General features: G+C 44.9%; 1 protein-coding gene across 1 annotated transcript in view; it reads right to left on the reverse strand.

The window, feature by feature from the left end:
- Window positions 1-14,479, reverse strand: part of LOC137374916 (palmitoyltransferase ZDHHC5-B-like) — a 111,310-nt gene that overhangs the window by 38,684 nt on the left and 58,147 nt on the right. Inside the window, exon 2 of the mRNA XM_068041502.1 lies at window positions 1,503-1,624. Coding sequence (XP_067897603.1) covers window positions 1,503-1,527 — 25 coding nt within the window. The 5' untranslated portion in view covers window positions 1,528-1,624. The remainder of the gene's footprint in view (window positions 1-1,502; window positions 1,625-14,479) is intronic.

The following is a 14,479-nucleotide window of genomic DNA, read 5'->3' on the forward strand; positions in this document are numbered from 1 at the left end:
TGTCCCTGTTATGTGCCATTGATATCAAGAATAAGGCACGATTCCACAATATTTGGGGGAAGGTACCTGGGCTTACAGGTGTACTGCAAAGCTCCTGTGGAATGGTGCAGGGACAGAAGTCTTGCCCAAGTACCCCAATTGTTTTCTCAATGATTTTTCTTGTGTCAGTTTAGGTCTTATTGTAGGCCTGCAAGGGTTCCTAACTGGAGTCAGGAGCTTTGTCTGTAGGGGACAACCTTTGTTAACCAACAACCACCCTGTTCAAATAAAGGCAGCACAGTAAGACTAGTGCAGAATGAAAGAGTGGTGCCAGCTAACAGGATAACAGATACAGGGCTGCATGATGGGCAGCTTGTGGTCATGAAGCAGTTGTATGTTGAGGGAATGGAATCCCAAGTGGTTCACAAATATTCCAGGGTGCTAATGGGGAGCATACAAGGCAACATGTGTGCAGCCAATGGCACATTACACCTTGAGGAAGTCTGACATATGGGCAAAATCTTATGCTCTCTCATCCTGCTTCTCTCTGTATCTCTTGGTGTAGAGAACCTCGGTGACCTCCATGACTACATTAATGCACTACGAATTGTGAGATGTAGCTGATGTCACCTGTTACTACCTGTGGCATAAAAACTGAGTGTGACAATAACTCTGAAGCCACCTGCAGTGCTATCCATGGCTTGGTTTGAGGCTGCAGCTCTGGCTACAGCAGCTCATCTGGATCAGTAACAAGCTCCTAGGTGAAGAAAAGACACCTCATACATTGCTTGTCAGTGAAGCTGAGGTAGAAGAATTGCTGCCTGAAGACCCTCTGTGGATGTGGTCTCCTATTGAGTGCTTTCCTTCCCTTCCTCCTGCTCCCTCTTCTGGCAGCTTGTTCTGCTTGGTGGTGTCTTCTACGGTGCTCCGAAATTGCCCTGTACCCAAAGGCAGTCCTACCAGACCACCTATTTTTTCAGGCAGACTATCTGTGAGGCTGACACTGACAGCACAGCCAAAAAAGCCTAGAAGTGAAACAGTAGCTAGAATTAGCGAGCCAGCAGTTAACCTGTAAGTATTGTTTGATCCCCTTAAATATAGCTAACAAATGGGCCTTCGTGCCAGTTTGCGTTCCATTATACTGAACAAAATCAACACGTGGTGGTCTAAATGTGTGTTTGACTTGCATGCAGGAGATAACCCTTATCTGAATAAATTATTTTTGACATTAAATGCTGGCAGCATGTGATTATAATTCGAGTACTACTGCCTGTACCAAAATGGCAGCGATGCAATTTTGCTTGGAAGTGTGTGCCTGCAGCGTTTCTACCATTTTGGGTCCTAAGGTGGCCTCATAGTGCCTGAAAAACATGCACTATATGGCCCGATTTCTAGCCCATGGCGAATCATTTATTTTGAAGAATGAGATTTGTTAAAATAGGTTTCAAAGTGAGTGAGTCTCACTCCAAATTAACAAGACTTGACAGGTTTGTCCATTTCAGTGAGAAATTAAATCGTTTTACCTTGTTGTAGAATTCCAGGGTCCATGAAGCTGGTGATAATGAAACTTATAAAACATAGAATGAACAAGATTCCAGCAGCGATTGGGAATGCCAGGGAAACTTTAGCAGCCAAGAAAGCACAACTGAAAAAGAGAGGCAACCTTTAGGAAAAATGTACTTGATAATCTGGAGTTAACAAAACAGTAGGTGTATATATGTATGACAACCCAGAGATGCAGTTTCTAGATCTCTGTTGCCATTTTTAAAAAAAAAGTTAACTTCCAAAGATACTGCTCACTGACAAGACAATTCTCTCTCACTCTGTCTTCCTGTTACTGTTGCACAACAGTCAACTTCTACTGTCTAGTTCTACCTATCTTTTTGTCTTTCTTTTTGTTTTCATAAGAACAGGCCATTTAGCCCTTCAAGCCTGTTCTGTCATTCAATGAGATCATGGCCAATAAATGCTTTGTAAGGTGGTGCCAGAACTGAGCACGGTATTTCAGGTGTGGTCTAACCCAGGCTTTATAACCTTTGCATGAGTTCTACCCATTTTATTCCAGCCCTCTAGATATGAAGGCTAGCATTCCATTAGCCTTTTTGATTATTTTCTGTACCTGTTCATAACATTTTAATGATCTATGTACCTGGACTGCCAAGTCTCTTTGGACCTCCACTGTTTCTAGCTTTTCACCATTTAGAAAGTACTCTGTTCTGTCCTTTTTAGGTCCAAAGTGGATGACCTCACATTTGCCTGCATTACAATCCATTTGATACAGTTTTGCCCAGTCATTTAATCTTTGAATTTTTTTTGTGATTTTATGCTTCTATCTGCATTGTTTGAATGTATGACTTTCTATCCCATCATCTAAGTTGTTAATAAATACAGTGAATAGTTCAGGCTCCAACTCAGATCCTTGTAGGACATCATTAGTCATGCTCTGATAATAAAAGTACCTGCCCATCATCCTTACTCTCTGTCTTTTGTCGTTCAGCCAATTTCCTAACCAGGTCAATAATTAACTTTCAATTCCAGAACTTCAACTTTAGGTAACAGTCTTTTACGATGGACTTCATCAAATACCTTTTGGAGCTCCATATAAATAACATCTAAAGACCACATTTCCCTGTCCACTATTTTAGTCACCTCTTCAAAAATTCAATCAAGTTTATGAGGCATGATCTACCCTTTACAAATCCATGCTAGCTCTCTCTGTTCAGCTGAAAATTTCAAGTTCAGTCACCCTATCCTTAATTATAGGCTCGAGTAATTTGCTGACCAAAGATGTTAAGGTGGCACTGTGGCGCAGTGGTTAGCACTGCAGCCTCATAGCTCCAGTGACCCAGGTTCAGTTCTGGGTCTTGCCTATGTAGAGTTTGCAAGTTCTCCCTGTGACCACGTGGGTTTCTGCCGGGTGCTCTGGTTTCCTCCCACAGCCAAAGACTTGCAGGTTGATAAGTAAATTAGCCATTGTAAATTGCCCCTAGTGTAGGTAGGTGGTAGGAGCATTGTGGGGATGTGGTAGGAAATATGGGGTTAATGTAGGATTAGTATAAATGGGTGGTTGATGGTCAGCACAGACTCGGTGGGCCAAAGGGCCTGTTTTAGTGCTGTATCTCTCTATGACTATATAACTGGTCTATAATTCCCTGGTTTCCCTCTCTCGCCTTCCTTAAATAGTGAAATGACATGCACAATTTTCCAATCTATAGGTATGGTTCCCAAATCAAGAGAAATTTGGATGATTATTGTTTGTGTATCTGCAACACTCTCACCTACTTTCTTTACAAGCCTGGAAAGGAAACTATCTATCCCTGGGGATTTGTCACTCTTCAGTGCTATTATTTTTTTCATTTCTGTTATTTTTTTCACATTAATTTGGATGAGTTCCTGATTCAATGGCTAGAATTTTACATTGGGTGGGAAGCCCTACCCACTGGCCAAAAAGTCAGGGGGAAAGCCCGCCTCCACCAAGCCTGGGGAGCCATGCCAGGATTTTACACTCCCCAGGCCCTTAATTGGCCTTGGGTAGGATTTCCAGCCCTCTGAGGCAGGAAGTCCCGCCTAATGGAGCTGCCGGTCAATTAGCAGGCTGGCAGCTCTCAGTCCCAGCAGTACCACTGGGAACGATGGCCACTGCTGGGACTGCACCCAGCCACAGCAGGATCATGGACTCTGGCCCGATAAAAAGGTAGGTCTTTGGGGCCTCGCCGGGGACAATTGGCTGGACCCTGGTGAGGCAAGGGGGAGTCAGTTGGGGGGGGGGTGAATGGGGGAGTGTTGTGCAGTGGGGACAATTGGGCCATGGGGGGGGGCCCTCTGTGGCGCACAGGATGCCTGATCAGGAGGGCCCCTTCCAGCTTACAAGGAGACCACCAGTTTTTACTTGATGACCTCCTGGAGAGCCTGAGCAGCCCTCCCGCTGATGGTAAAATACCAGGGGCGGTGGGAGGAGCTCCTCAAGTGGCAGTTAATTGGCCACTTAAAGGCCTTGATTGGCCTGGGGTGGTGGGCCATTTCTTACTGACGACACCCCTCGTAAAATTGCAATGGGGCAGGAAGGTGCCGGCAACAGCCCCCGTTGCCTCCCACTCAATTTTACAACCACCCCGGCTCAGCCCGTTGCTGCGGGGGTTGGGGGGGGGGGGTGGTAAATTTCTGGCCAATATCAGTTTTCTGGGGGTGTCTGTCATGCTGACCTCTTCCTCTACTGTAAATACTGATGCAAGGTAATTATTCAACATGTCTGCCATTTCTTTATTTTCATTGACAACATCACCATTATTAGTTTTCAAAGAGCTCATATTAATGACCATCTTCTTTTTGCTAAAATAACTGTAACATCTTTTATGTTGATTTTGATCCTCTTGCAAGTTTTCTTTCATGTTCCATTTTTGTAGCACTCACTATGTGTTTTGTCACGCTTTGCTGTTCTCAGTATCTTTCCCATTTGTCAGGATCTGTGGTTTTTTTCATTTTTGAATGCTTTTTCTTTTAGTTTTATATTCCTTACCTCTTTCGTCATCCAGGAACCAACTCTTCTCTGGGTTACTGCATGAGAATAAGTGTTGTGTGCACTGGCAGGAAATTTAGCACTGACATGTAATATTAAACTGGTGGTTATGCACAAGCTGCTTGTTGACAGAGTAGATGTTCTTCCTGTTTGTGTAAATGGTACGGCTCTGCAGTGGACTACGAATGCCTGTGTGTACACAATCAGTGACTCCCTGAACATTTGAAAAGATGGCCATTTGAAAGAATCCAAATGCACATGCCTGATAATTCTTGGGATTCGTGGTGTTGGCATTGAATTCCCCAGCTCTGGCAGACAATGTATTTGTTGAATGCACCCGTGGACTGCAACTGACTGTTCTTGTAGGTATGGCCCCCAGAGCCTCAATGAGTCAAAGAAATTCAAGGCACCTTCATCATGACAGACAAATAGATATCAGCCCTCCACCTTGGTTCCAATTCCACATGCTACCCTTTACAAACTTCCTGCACCACCTCCCCCGGTGAACCCTAGTCTTTTGACACAGTGAGTTGGATTTTAAGATCGTGACACGGGGTGGGGTCATCCTGCTATATTAACCAGTGAAGATGACTATGATCATTGTTCTGTTTTGTATGCCAGTAACCCAGAATTCTGTGCAGCATGTCTGCCAGTGGCTTTTAAAAGACTTTCAGGTGATAGGTAAATTGGTCGTTGTAAATTGCCCCTAGTGCAGGGAGATGATAGGGAATATGGGATTACTATAGGGTTAGTATAAATGGGTGGTTGCTGGTCGGCACAGACTCGGTGGGCCGAAGGGCCTGTTTCAGTGCTGTATCTCTAAATAAATAAAATAAATAAATAAACCCAGCCACTACATTGCTATATAATTTCCGACCAATTACTGTCGCTGGACATATGACGAGTTGCATGACGCGATTTCAACTTCAGTATTTAAAGAGACACTGAAAAAATGCAAGTTGAAGGGTTGGAGCCAAAGAAAAGAATGGCAATCGGTGTCTCGGATCAACGATGCCTCCCTGAATGTGCTGGTGGGGACTGTGAGGAGCCTGAGGGATATTCTGTTTTATCGTGATGGGAGGAAGGAGCTGACTTGGGACACCAAGAAAGTTTGGTTAGAGGTAGTGGAAGAGGGCGACAGCAGGAGCATGGTACAGGGCTCCTGCAAGCAATGTAAGAAGTGTTTCAATGATCTAAGTAGGGCAGGAAAGGTGAGAGCAATGGTTCATTTTATCTACATCCTGATGTGCGTATCACCCCAACCCCTTCGCTTTGCCTTCTCAAGTCTTCTCCAGCATATCACTCGTCACAACAATTTACCCTGCAGGCACACCCATCCCTCTCTGTCTGTGCAACTTCCTCACATACCCATCTGTCTGTCCAATGCTGACCTCCCAATCCTTATAGAAAATCATGCCTCTCCCTTAGAGTTGCCCTCAACATATGCTCTCCATGCATTCCATTCAACACATTCCTTAGCTCTTATTCATAGGACTCTTTTTCTCTGTCCTTACAGGAGAAGAGAGCACTGAATATTAGGGTAAGCCAGGAAACCAGAGGTGACCCTTAAATAAAAGCAAAATACTGCGGATGCTGGAAATCTGAAATAAAAACAAGAAATGCTGGAACCACTCAGCAGGTCTGGCAGCATCTGTGGAAAGAGAAGCAGAGTTAACGTTTCGGGTCAAGAAGGGTCACTGACCCGAAATGTTAACTCTGCTTCTCTTTCCACAGACGCTGCCAGACCTGCTGAGTGGTTCCAGCATTTCTTGTTTTTATTTCAGAGGTGACCCTTGCTGATTGTAGTGTACATTAACGATTTAGACGTGAACATAGGAGGTATGATAAGTAAGTTCGTAGATGACACGAAAATTGGTGGTGTCGTAAATAGTGAGGAGGAAAGCCTTAGATTACAGGACAATATAGATGGGCTGGTAAGATGGGCAGAGCTGTAGGAAATGGAATTTAATCCTGAGAAATGTGAGGTGATGCATTTTGGGAGGACTAACAAGGCAAGGGAATATACAATGGATGGTAGGACCCTAGGAAGTGCAGAGGGTCAGAGGGACCTTGGTATACTTGTCCATAGATCACTAAAGACAGCAGCACAGGTAGATAAGGTGGTTAGGAAGGCATATGAGATATTGGCCTTTATTAGCCAAGGCATGGAATATAAGAGCAGGGAGGTTATGATGGAGCTGTATAAAACGCTAGTTAGGCCACAGCTGGAGTACTGTGTACAGTTCTGGGCACCACACTATAGGAAGGATGGGATTGCACTGGAGAGGGTGCAGAGGAGATTCACCAGGATGTTCCCTGGGCTGGAGCATTTCAGCTATGAAGAGAGATTGAAAAGGCTAGGGTTGTTTTCCTTAGAACAGAGAAGGAATGAGGGGGGACATGATTGAGGTATACAAAATTATGAGGGGCATAGATAGGTTAGATAGGAAGAAACATTTTCCCTGCGTGGAGGGATCAATAACCAGGGGGCATAGATTTAAGGTAAGGGGCAGAAGGTTTAGAGGGGATTTGAGGAAAAAAATTTTCACCCAGAGGATGGTTGGAATCTGGAATTGCCACTGCCTGAAGGGGTGATAGAGGCAGGAACCCTCACAACATTTAAGAAGTATTTAGATGAGCACTTGAAACGCCATAGCATACAAGTCTATGGGCCAAGTGCTGGAAAATGGGACTAGAATAGTTAAGTACTTAATGGCCAGCACAGACACAATTCTGTGCTGTATAACTCTAAGGCAGTTTTTTGACAAGTAGGGTTCTTGCATTTTAGGGGCATAAACTGCTTCTGTATCACATTAAATTATTTTATGAACTTCCCATTCAAGTAACTTCTGCCAGAAGTGTCAAGTGGATGATCCTGCTTGGTCTCCCCTGAGGTCCACACCATGATAGAGTCATAGAGAGATACAGCACTGAAACAGGCCCTTCGGCCCACCGAGTCTGTGCCAACCATCAACCACCCATTTATACTAATCCTACATTAATCCCATATTCCCTACCACATCCCCACCTTCCTCAATTCTCCTACCACCTACCTACAGTAGGGGCAATTTACAATGGCCAATTTACCTATCAACCTGCAAGTCTTTGGCTGTTTGAGGAAACCAGAGCACCCGGTGAAACCCATGCAGTCACAGGGAGAACTTGCAAACTCCACACAGGTAGTACCCAGAACCGAACCCAGGTTGCTGGAGCTGTGAGGATGCAGTGCTAACCATTGCACCACTGTGCCACCCTATGATAGATGCCAATATCTAGCCAATTCATTTTACTTCAACTGATAGTAAGATGTGACTGAGTGAACTGTCTAAGTTATCTATTCATGACAATTATTGCCCTATAAACCCCCTCTCAATTACCAGTAAAATGATGGAAGGAAGTAATAATAATGCCATCAAATGACACCTACTCACGAATAACCTACTCAGTGATGCTCAATTTGAGTTTTTGTTGAATCACTCAGCTCCAGTCCTCATCACACTCTGATTAACAATGGATGCCAAGAGCTGAATGCCAGTGGAGAGGTGAGTCGTCACTCTTGACAATAAAGATAGCATTTGACCAGGTGTGGTGTCAGGGAGCCCTCATATATTTGAAGTCAATGGGGTGGAAAAAGAAAAAAGCCGTCCAGTGGTTGCTATCATACTTAATACAAAGGAAGATGCTTCCTCGAATCCAATCATCACAGCTTCAGGACATCACTGCAGGAGTTCTTCTCGGAAGTGTCTTTGGCTCAACTCATCTTCAGCTGCTCCATCAATGACTTTCCATCCATCATAAGGTCAGGAGTGGGGCTTTTTACTGACAGTGTTCAGCTACATCCACAATTCCTCTGATAATGAAGCTGTCTATAACAGGCGTTAGACAACATTCAGGCTTAGACAGCAGCAGGTAACATTCATGCCACATAAGTGCCAAATAATAATTGGGCTTTTTTTAATTGGAGACGGTCATCTCCCCCTAACTCTTAATGGTACCACCGCTATCAAGTTTCCCCCACCCTCAGCATCCTGTGGATCATCATTGACCAGTAGTTTAACTGGGCCGGCTATATAAACTAATAGCTAAGAGGGTAGGGCACACACTGGGGACACTGCCATGAATGGCTCGCCTCATGATCCCACAAAGCTTCACCACTGTATACAAAGCCCAAATCAGCAACAACATCAACTTGTATTTAGGAGTGTGATAGAATTCTCAAAATTCACTTGGGTGAGTGCAGAACAATAACATGCAAGAAGCTCAACATCATCCAGGATAGAGCAATTAACCAGATTGGCATACCTTGTCGCTGGACTCAATATCCACCAATGCTGCACTGCGGCTGAGGTTAATTCAACAGCATCTCCCTCCCCTGTGACCGCTACCACCAAGAAAGCCAAGAGCAACAATGTTGTGGGATCACCTCCAAGTTACACACCATCTAGGCTTGAATATGTACTACCATTCCTTCAATATGGATCAATATCAATATCCCATGCTAACACTTGGGAGCATCTTCAGTACAAAAGCTGCAATGCTTCAAAGAAAGGGCCAATCACTAACTTCTCAGGGCAACTAGGGATGGGCAATGACCGCATCCTTGCAATGTCAACCCTATCCCAATAACAAATTTAAAAATTGCATTTGTATAGATCCTTTGACATACGAATCATACCAAGGTGCTTCCTAACTGTACACAGATTAAATGGAAACCAAGCCCGGAAAGGGAAGGTTAGAAGGGGTGACCATAAGCTTGGTGGAAGAGATTAGTTTTGAGAAGTAGAGGGAAAGATGGAGAGGTTTAGGAAAGAAGCTCCAGAGAACAGGGCCAAGGCTATCAATTGCACTCTGAATGAAGAGGTACAAAAATGGCTGGAGTTAGGGGAGGGGTGAAGTGTGAACAATGAAGACATCATAACAACTTCCATATGGGGTATTGATACATAGGAAGCTCTGGATCTGTACAATTACAATATGTACATTGAGGTAGTTGAGGGAGGTTTATGTGAGAGCCTGCAAAGCAACATAAGTGTCATTTCCTGCACCCTGGAACTTGAGGAAGCCAGACACGTTGTAGCAGTAAATGGTCCTATCTCATGGTTACCTTGCTGTGATGCTAAAGGTGATGAATTGACCAGCTCTCCTGTAAAGGGCATCAGTGACTTGACAAATGCATCCTCATGCAACAGCCTGGCTAATATATTACAGAGATTGCTGGTGGTCACCTGAACTAAACCTGCGCCAGAGGAGTTGAGTATGGTAGTTAGGTCCATAGCTGCTGCTATGGCGAATCTGCCAATAGCTGACTTTGTCAGAGCAGTGAGAAGCAAGTCTAGGTGTACATAGGTAGAACAGCAAAGAAGTTGCTGCAGAAAGCATTTCCCAGCAGCAGAAATTATTAGCCAGACGCTCCGGACTTTTCTGTTTCAAAAACCCCATCTGATCCTGACAGCTACTGTAACATAAATCTCAGTCTAAGTTATCAGGGTATATTTGGAATATTAAAGCAAGAAACCTGGAGCTGTAGCATCACTGGCCATCATTATATTCTTCTCCAGGCTGTAAGGGAAAGGCGGGGCGTCCTCTTCCCAAGGACAGCAGGAAGAGCTCCTCCCGCCTGATTAAGCAAGCCTGGAGGGAGATCGCTGAGGAGGTCAGCAGCCATGGTGTCACCCTCTGAAACTGGGTCCAGTGCCACAAGAGGGTGAATGACCTCCTTCACTCCGCCAAGGTGAGTCCTCCATACCCATCTCATTTTTGGGGCTTGCATGTGGCCATGTGGGAGAGAGCGTGACATGATCATGGAGTGGCTGCAAAGTGGGTGACATAGGGCTGAGGCAACAGCAGATCATGTCAGATGCATGGCTGCATCTCCAAGACAGCCGACCTTCTGTTCACCTTGCCCCCTGTACATCCCTTGAGAGTGGTCATAAGGAGAAGGCATTCAGGAGCCCCTATCAACGGCCAAAGGGCCACCACCAGAACAAGTTTCAGGAGTGTGAGTGCATGGTTTCCTCCATCGAGAGGTTGCTGACCCTCCTGCAGAGCAAGATCCCAGAGATGTGGGCAGACCTGCATACCCTCGCCTTGGCCATGAGCTCAATGCAGCATGAGTTGCGCAACAGGTTCCAGTGCAGGAAGCCTTAGCCAGGGTCCTTCAGGAAACCCTTCCTGTTGATGAAAGCCGTTGGCTGCTCTGTGGGAGCCTTGATGACCACATGCGTGCAATTGATGACACCTTGCACCTGGGGGAATCCAGCAATGGTTCTGAATCTGATGGCTCTGTCCACCTAACTGTTAAGATCGGTCTGGTACCGCATATAGTTGCTGGCCCACTTGAACTGCGCATTGGTTAACTCCTTGATGCATCGGTGGGCTGCTGCCTGGGACACCACAAACTTGTCCCCAATGGCGGCGTAAAATTTGAATGCCACAGTGAGCTTCAGGCCCACGAGCATTGGATACCACCAAAGCCCATGGGTCACAGCTCATCCTGCAGAATAGAGCATAAGTTGGTGACGGCCTCCCTGAAGAGCTGCAGTCTTTGCTGACACTGCCACTCAGACAGCTGGAGGTAGCTGAGGTGAGTCTGTAACATTCTCTGCCGCAGGTCCTTCTTGGTGCAGTGGCTGCTATGGCTCCTCTTGTCGATCTTCCCCAGCTTGACCAGCCACTGCCTGTCCTACCTCCCTCTGCACACTGCAGGGATCTACAAAGACTTGGTATGAATACCACTTGGTGTGAATAGCTGGGGCCCAAGCACTGATTCTTGTGGTACTTGGTATGAGTACAAAGACCCAGGCCAACTGGTCACTCCACCTCCTGTTGGCTGTACCTGGACAGATAACCTTGTTTTTGGAAACTTCCCCTTGCCACTCCCCTCTGAACACAGGCTAATGCCCCTCAGCGCCCACCCTTGCAGAGTGCCTACCACCAGAGATGGAGCCCATGCTTGCCTCGAGGGCTGCACCGCTGTCGGGCAATCGTCACTGCACCCCCTGTTCCCCTTCCTGCATTTATCCAACACTGCCCATGGCTGCCATGCCGTGGCAACACTGAGGCCTTGCCTCGGTGCCAACACCTTTCAATGACCAGGGCTCTGAAAGCATATGATTCCCGTTTGCCATTCACTAAATTGGAAAACCCCCATAATCAGAGTCAGGGCAATGCATGTACATGGTAAATAGCTGTTGCTGTTCAGCAATTGTAATTGCAGTCCCATCGCATAATAGCTGCAATGCTGCCTTGGACTTTTCTCACTGTTGAAAACTTCGGAACTGACGCTATGATGTCAGGTTTCTGGGTGAGCGTGTACACTCCAAATTTCCCCCCCCCCCCACCCGTGCCTCCAATCCCGTTCCTGCTGGCTGGATAAAATTCAGCCCGATGTGTGAAGTTTTATTGTTTAGATCCATATAGTTGCATTTGTACACAAGAACGCAAGAAATAGGAGCAGGAGTAGGCCATTCAGCCCTTCAAGCCCACTCTGCCATTCAGTGAGATCATGGCTGATCTTCTACTTCAACACCATTTTCCTGCACTATCCTTGTAACCCTTGATGTTTTTAATATGTAGAAATCTATTGATCTTAGTCTTGAACACACTCAACGACTGAGCCTCAACAGCCTTCTGGGGCAGAGAATTCCAAAGATTCAGCACCCTCTGAGTGAAGAAATTCCTCCTCATCTCCTAAATGGCCTGCCCCTTATTCTGAGACTGTGTCCCCTGGTTCTCGACTCCCCAGCCAGGGAATACATCCTTCCTGCATCTACCCTGTCGAGCCCTATAAGAATTTTGAATGAGATCACCTCTCATTCTTCTGAACTCCAGAGAATAAAGGCCCAGTCCATTTACTCTTTCCTCATAGGACAATCCCTCCATCCCAGTAATTAGTTTGATGAACTTTTGTTGCACTCCCTCTATGGCAAGTATATCTTTCCTTAGGTGAGGAGTCCAAAACTGTACACAATACTCCAGGTGCGGTCTCACCAAGACTCTATATAATTGCAGTAAGGCATCTTTACTCCAATGCTCAAATCCTGTTGCAATAAAGGCCAACATACCATTTGCCTTCTTAATTGCTTGCTGTACCTGCATGTTAGCTTTCAGTGACTCATAAACAAGGACACCATGGTCCCTTTGAAATTCAACACTTCCCAGCCTCTCACCATTTAAGTAATACTCTGTATTTCTGTTTTTTCTACCAAAGTGGATAACCTCACATTTCTCCACATTGTATTCCATCTGCCAAATTTTGCCAAATCTCCAAATCTCCTTGAAGCATCTTTGCATCCTCCTCACAAATCACACTTACACTTAGTTTTGTGTCATCTGAAAACTTGGAAATATTACATTTAATCCCCACATCCAAATCATTGATATAGATTGTGAATAGCTGGGGCCCAAGCACTGATTCTTATGGTACCCTGCTAATCACAGCCTGCCAATCCAAAAATGGCCCATTTATTCCTACTCTCTGTTTTCTGTCCATTAACCATTTCTCAATCCATACCAGTATGTTCCCCCCAATCCCATGTGCTCTAATTTTGTTTACTAACCTCTTGTGTGGGACCTTATCAAAAGTTTCCTGAAAATCTCAATATACCACATCCATCAGATCCCCTTTATCTATTCTGCTAGTTACATCCTCGAAAGACTCCAACAGATTTGTTGAACATGACTTCCCTTTCATAAATCCATATTGACTCGGCCCAATCCTACCATTATTTTCCAAGTGTCCTGTTATCACACCCTTTAATCTAGATTATAGCATTTTCCCTATGACTGATGTTAGGCTAACAGGTCTGTAGTTCCCTGTTTTCTCTCTCCCTCCTTTCTTTGCCACCTTCCAATCTGCAGGAACTATTCCAGGGTCTTTAGAATTTTGAAAGATGACCACTCTCCCTACAGCCACCTCTTTCAATACTCTGGGATGTAGATCATCAGGTCCAGGGGATTTATCTACTTTAAGTCCCATTAATTTCACCAGCACCATTTTTTAAAACTAATATTAATACCTTGCACTTCCTTGTTTACACTAGTCCTTTGGTTCTCCATTATTTCTGGGAGGTTTTTATTATTTTCCTCCACTTCTCTGCCATTTCCCTATTCCCCATTATAAATTCTCCTGACTCCGATTGTAAAAGACCCATGTTTGTTTTTGCTAATCTTTTCCTTTTTACATACTTATAGAAACTTTTACTGTCCGTTTTTATGTTCCTTGCTTTGGAGATATGTTCCTGGAATAGGTGTGGAGGACAAAGATTCTTACAGGGCTACTGCACTCAATCAAAGAAAGGGCTGATGTGGTGCATCAATACATAACCTGCATTGGAAAAACTGGCATCTTCAAATGATGTTGTCAGATCAGACTGCACCATGTCATACCATACCAATATTTATTACTTAGGTTAAACTATCACCTGGATGAATGCTGGCCTACAGTTTTATATTTATATTTAAACTTAGTATTTTTATAACAAGATCAAAGCATAATATGTTATATAACACTCTGAGGGGAATTCACCTTGCCCTGACTTTCCATGAACATTCCTACTGGAAATCCACCAGTTTAATATGATATATCCAGATATCTTATTAAAGTTATTTCAATGTCCTACGGTCCAATTATCCCATCATCATCCAACCTTAGCTCACTTAGAGTTTGTACTTGGTCGTGATCCTCCTGGTACAATGTCACAGTGGGTCGACTAGTTCCATATGGAGGTAAGGTGGGAGTGATTGCCCTTGGCATCAGGGCAGCATTTGATTGTGTGTGGCATCAAGGAGCCTTAACAAAACTGAAATCAATGGGAATGGGGGAAAAACTCTCCACTTGTTGGAGGGTTGGAGTCATACCGAGCACAAAGGAAGATGGTTGTGGTTGTTTTTATGTTTCTCATGTACGAGATATGTTCCTGGAATAGGTGTGGAGGACAATCATCTTAGCCCCAGGACGTTGTTGCAGGAGTTCCTCAGGGTGGT

This window comes from Heterodontus francisci, chromosome 11 (genome assembly GCF_036365525.1).
Source record: "Heterodontus francisci isolate sHetFra1 chromosome 11, sHetFra1.hap1, whole genome shotgun sequence".
Taxonomy (NCBI): Eukaryota; Metazoa; Chordata; class Chondrichthyes; order Heterodontiformes; family Heterodontidae; genus Heterodontus; species Heterodontus francisci.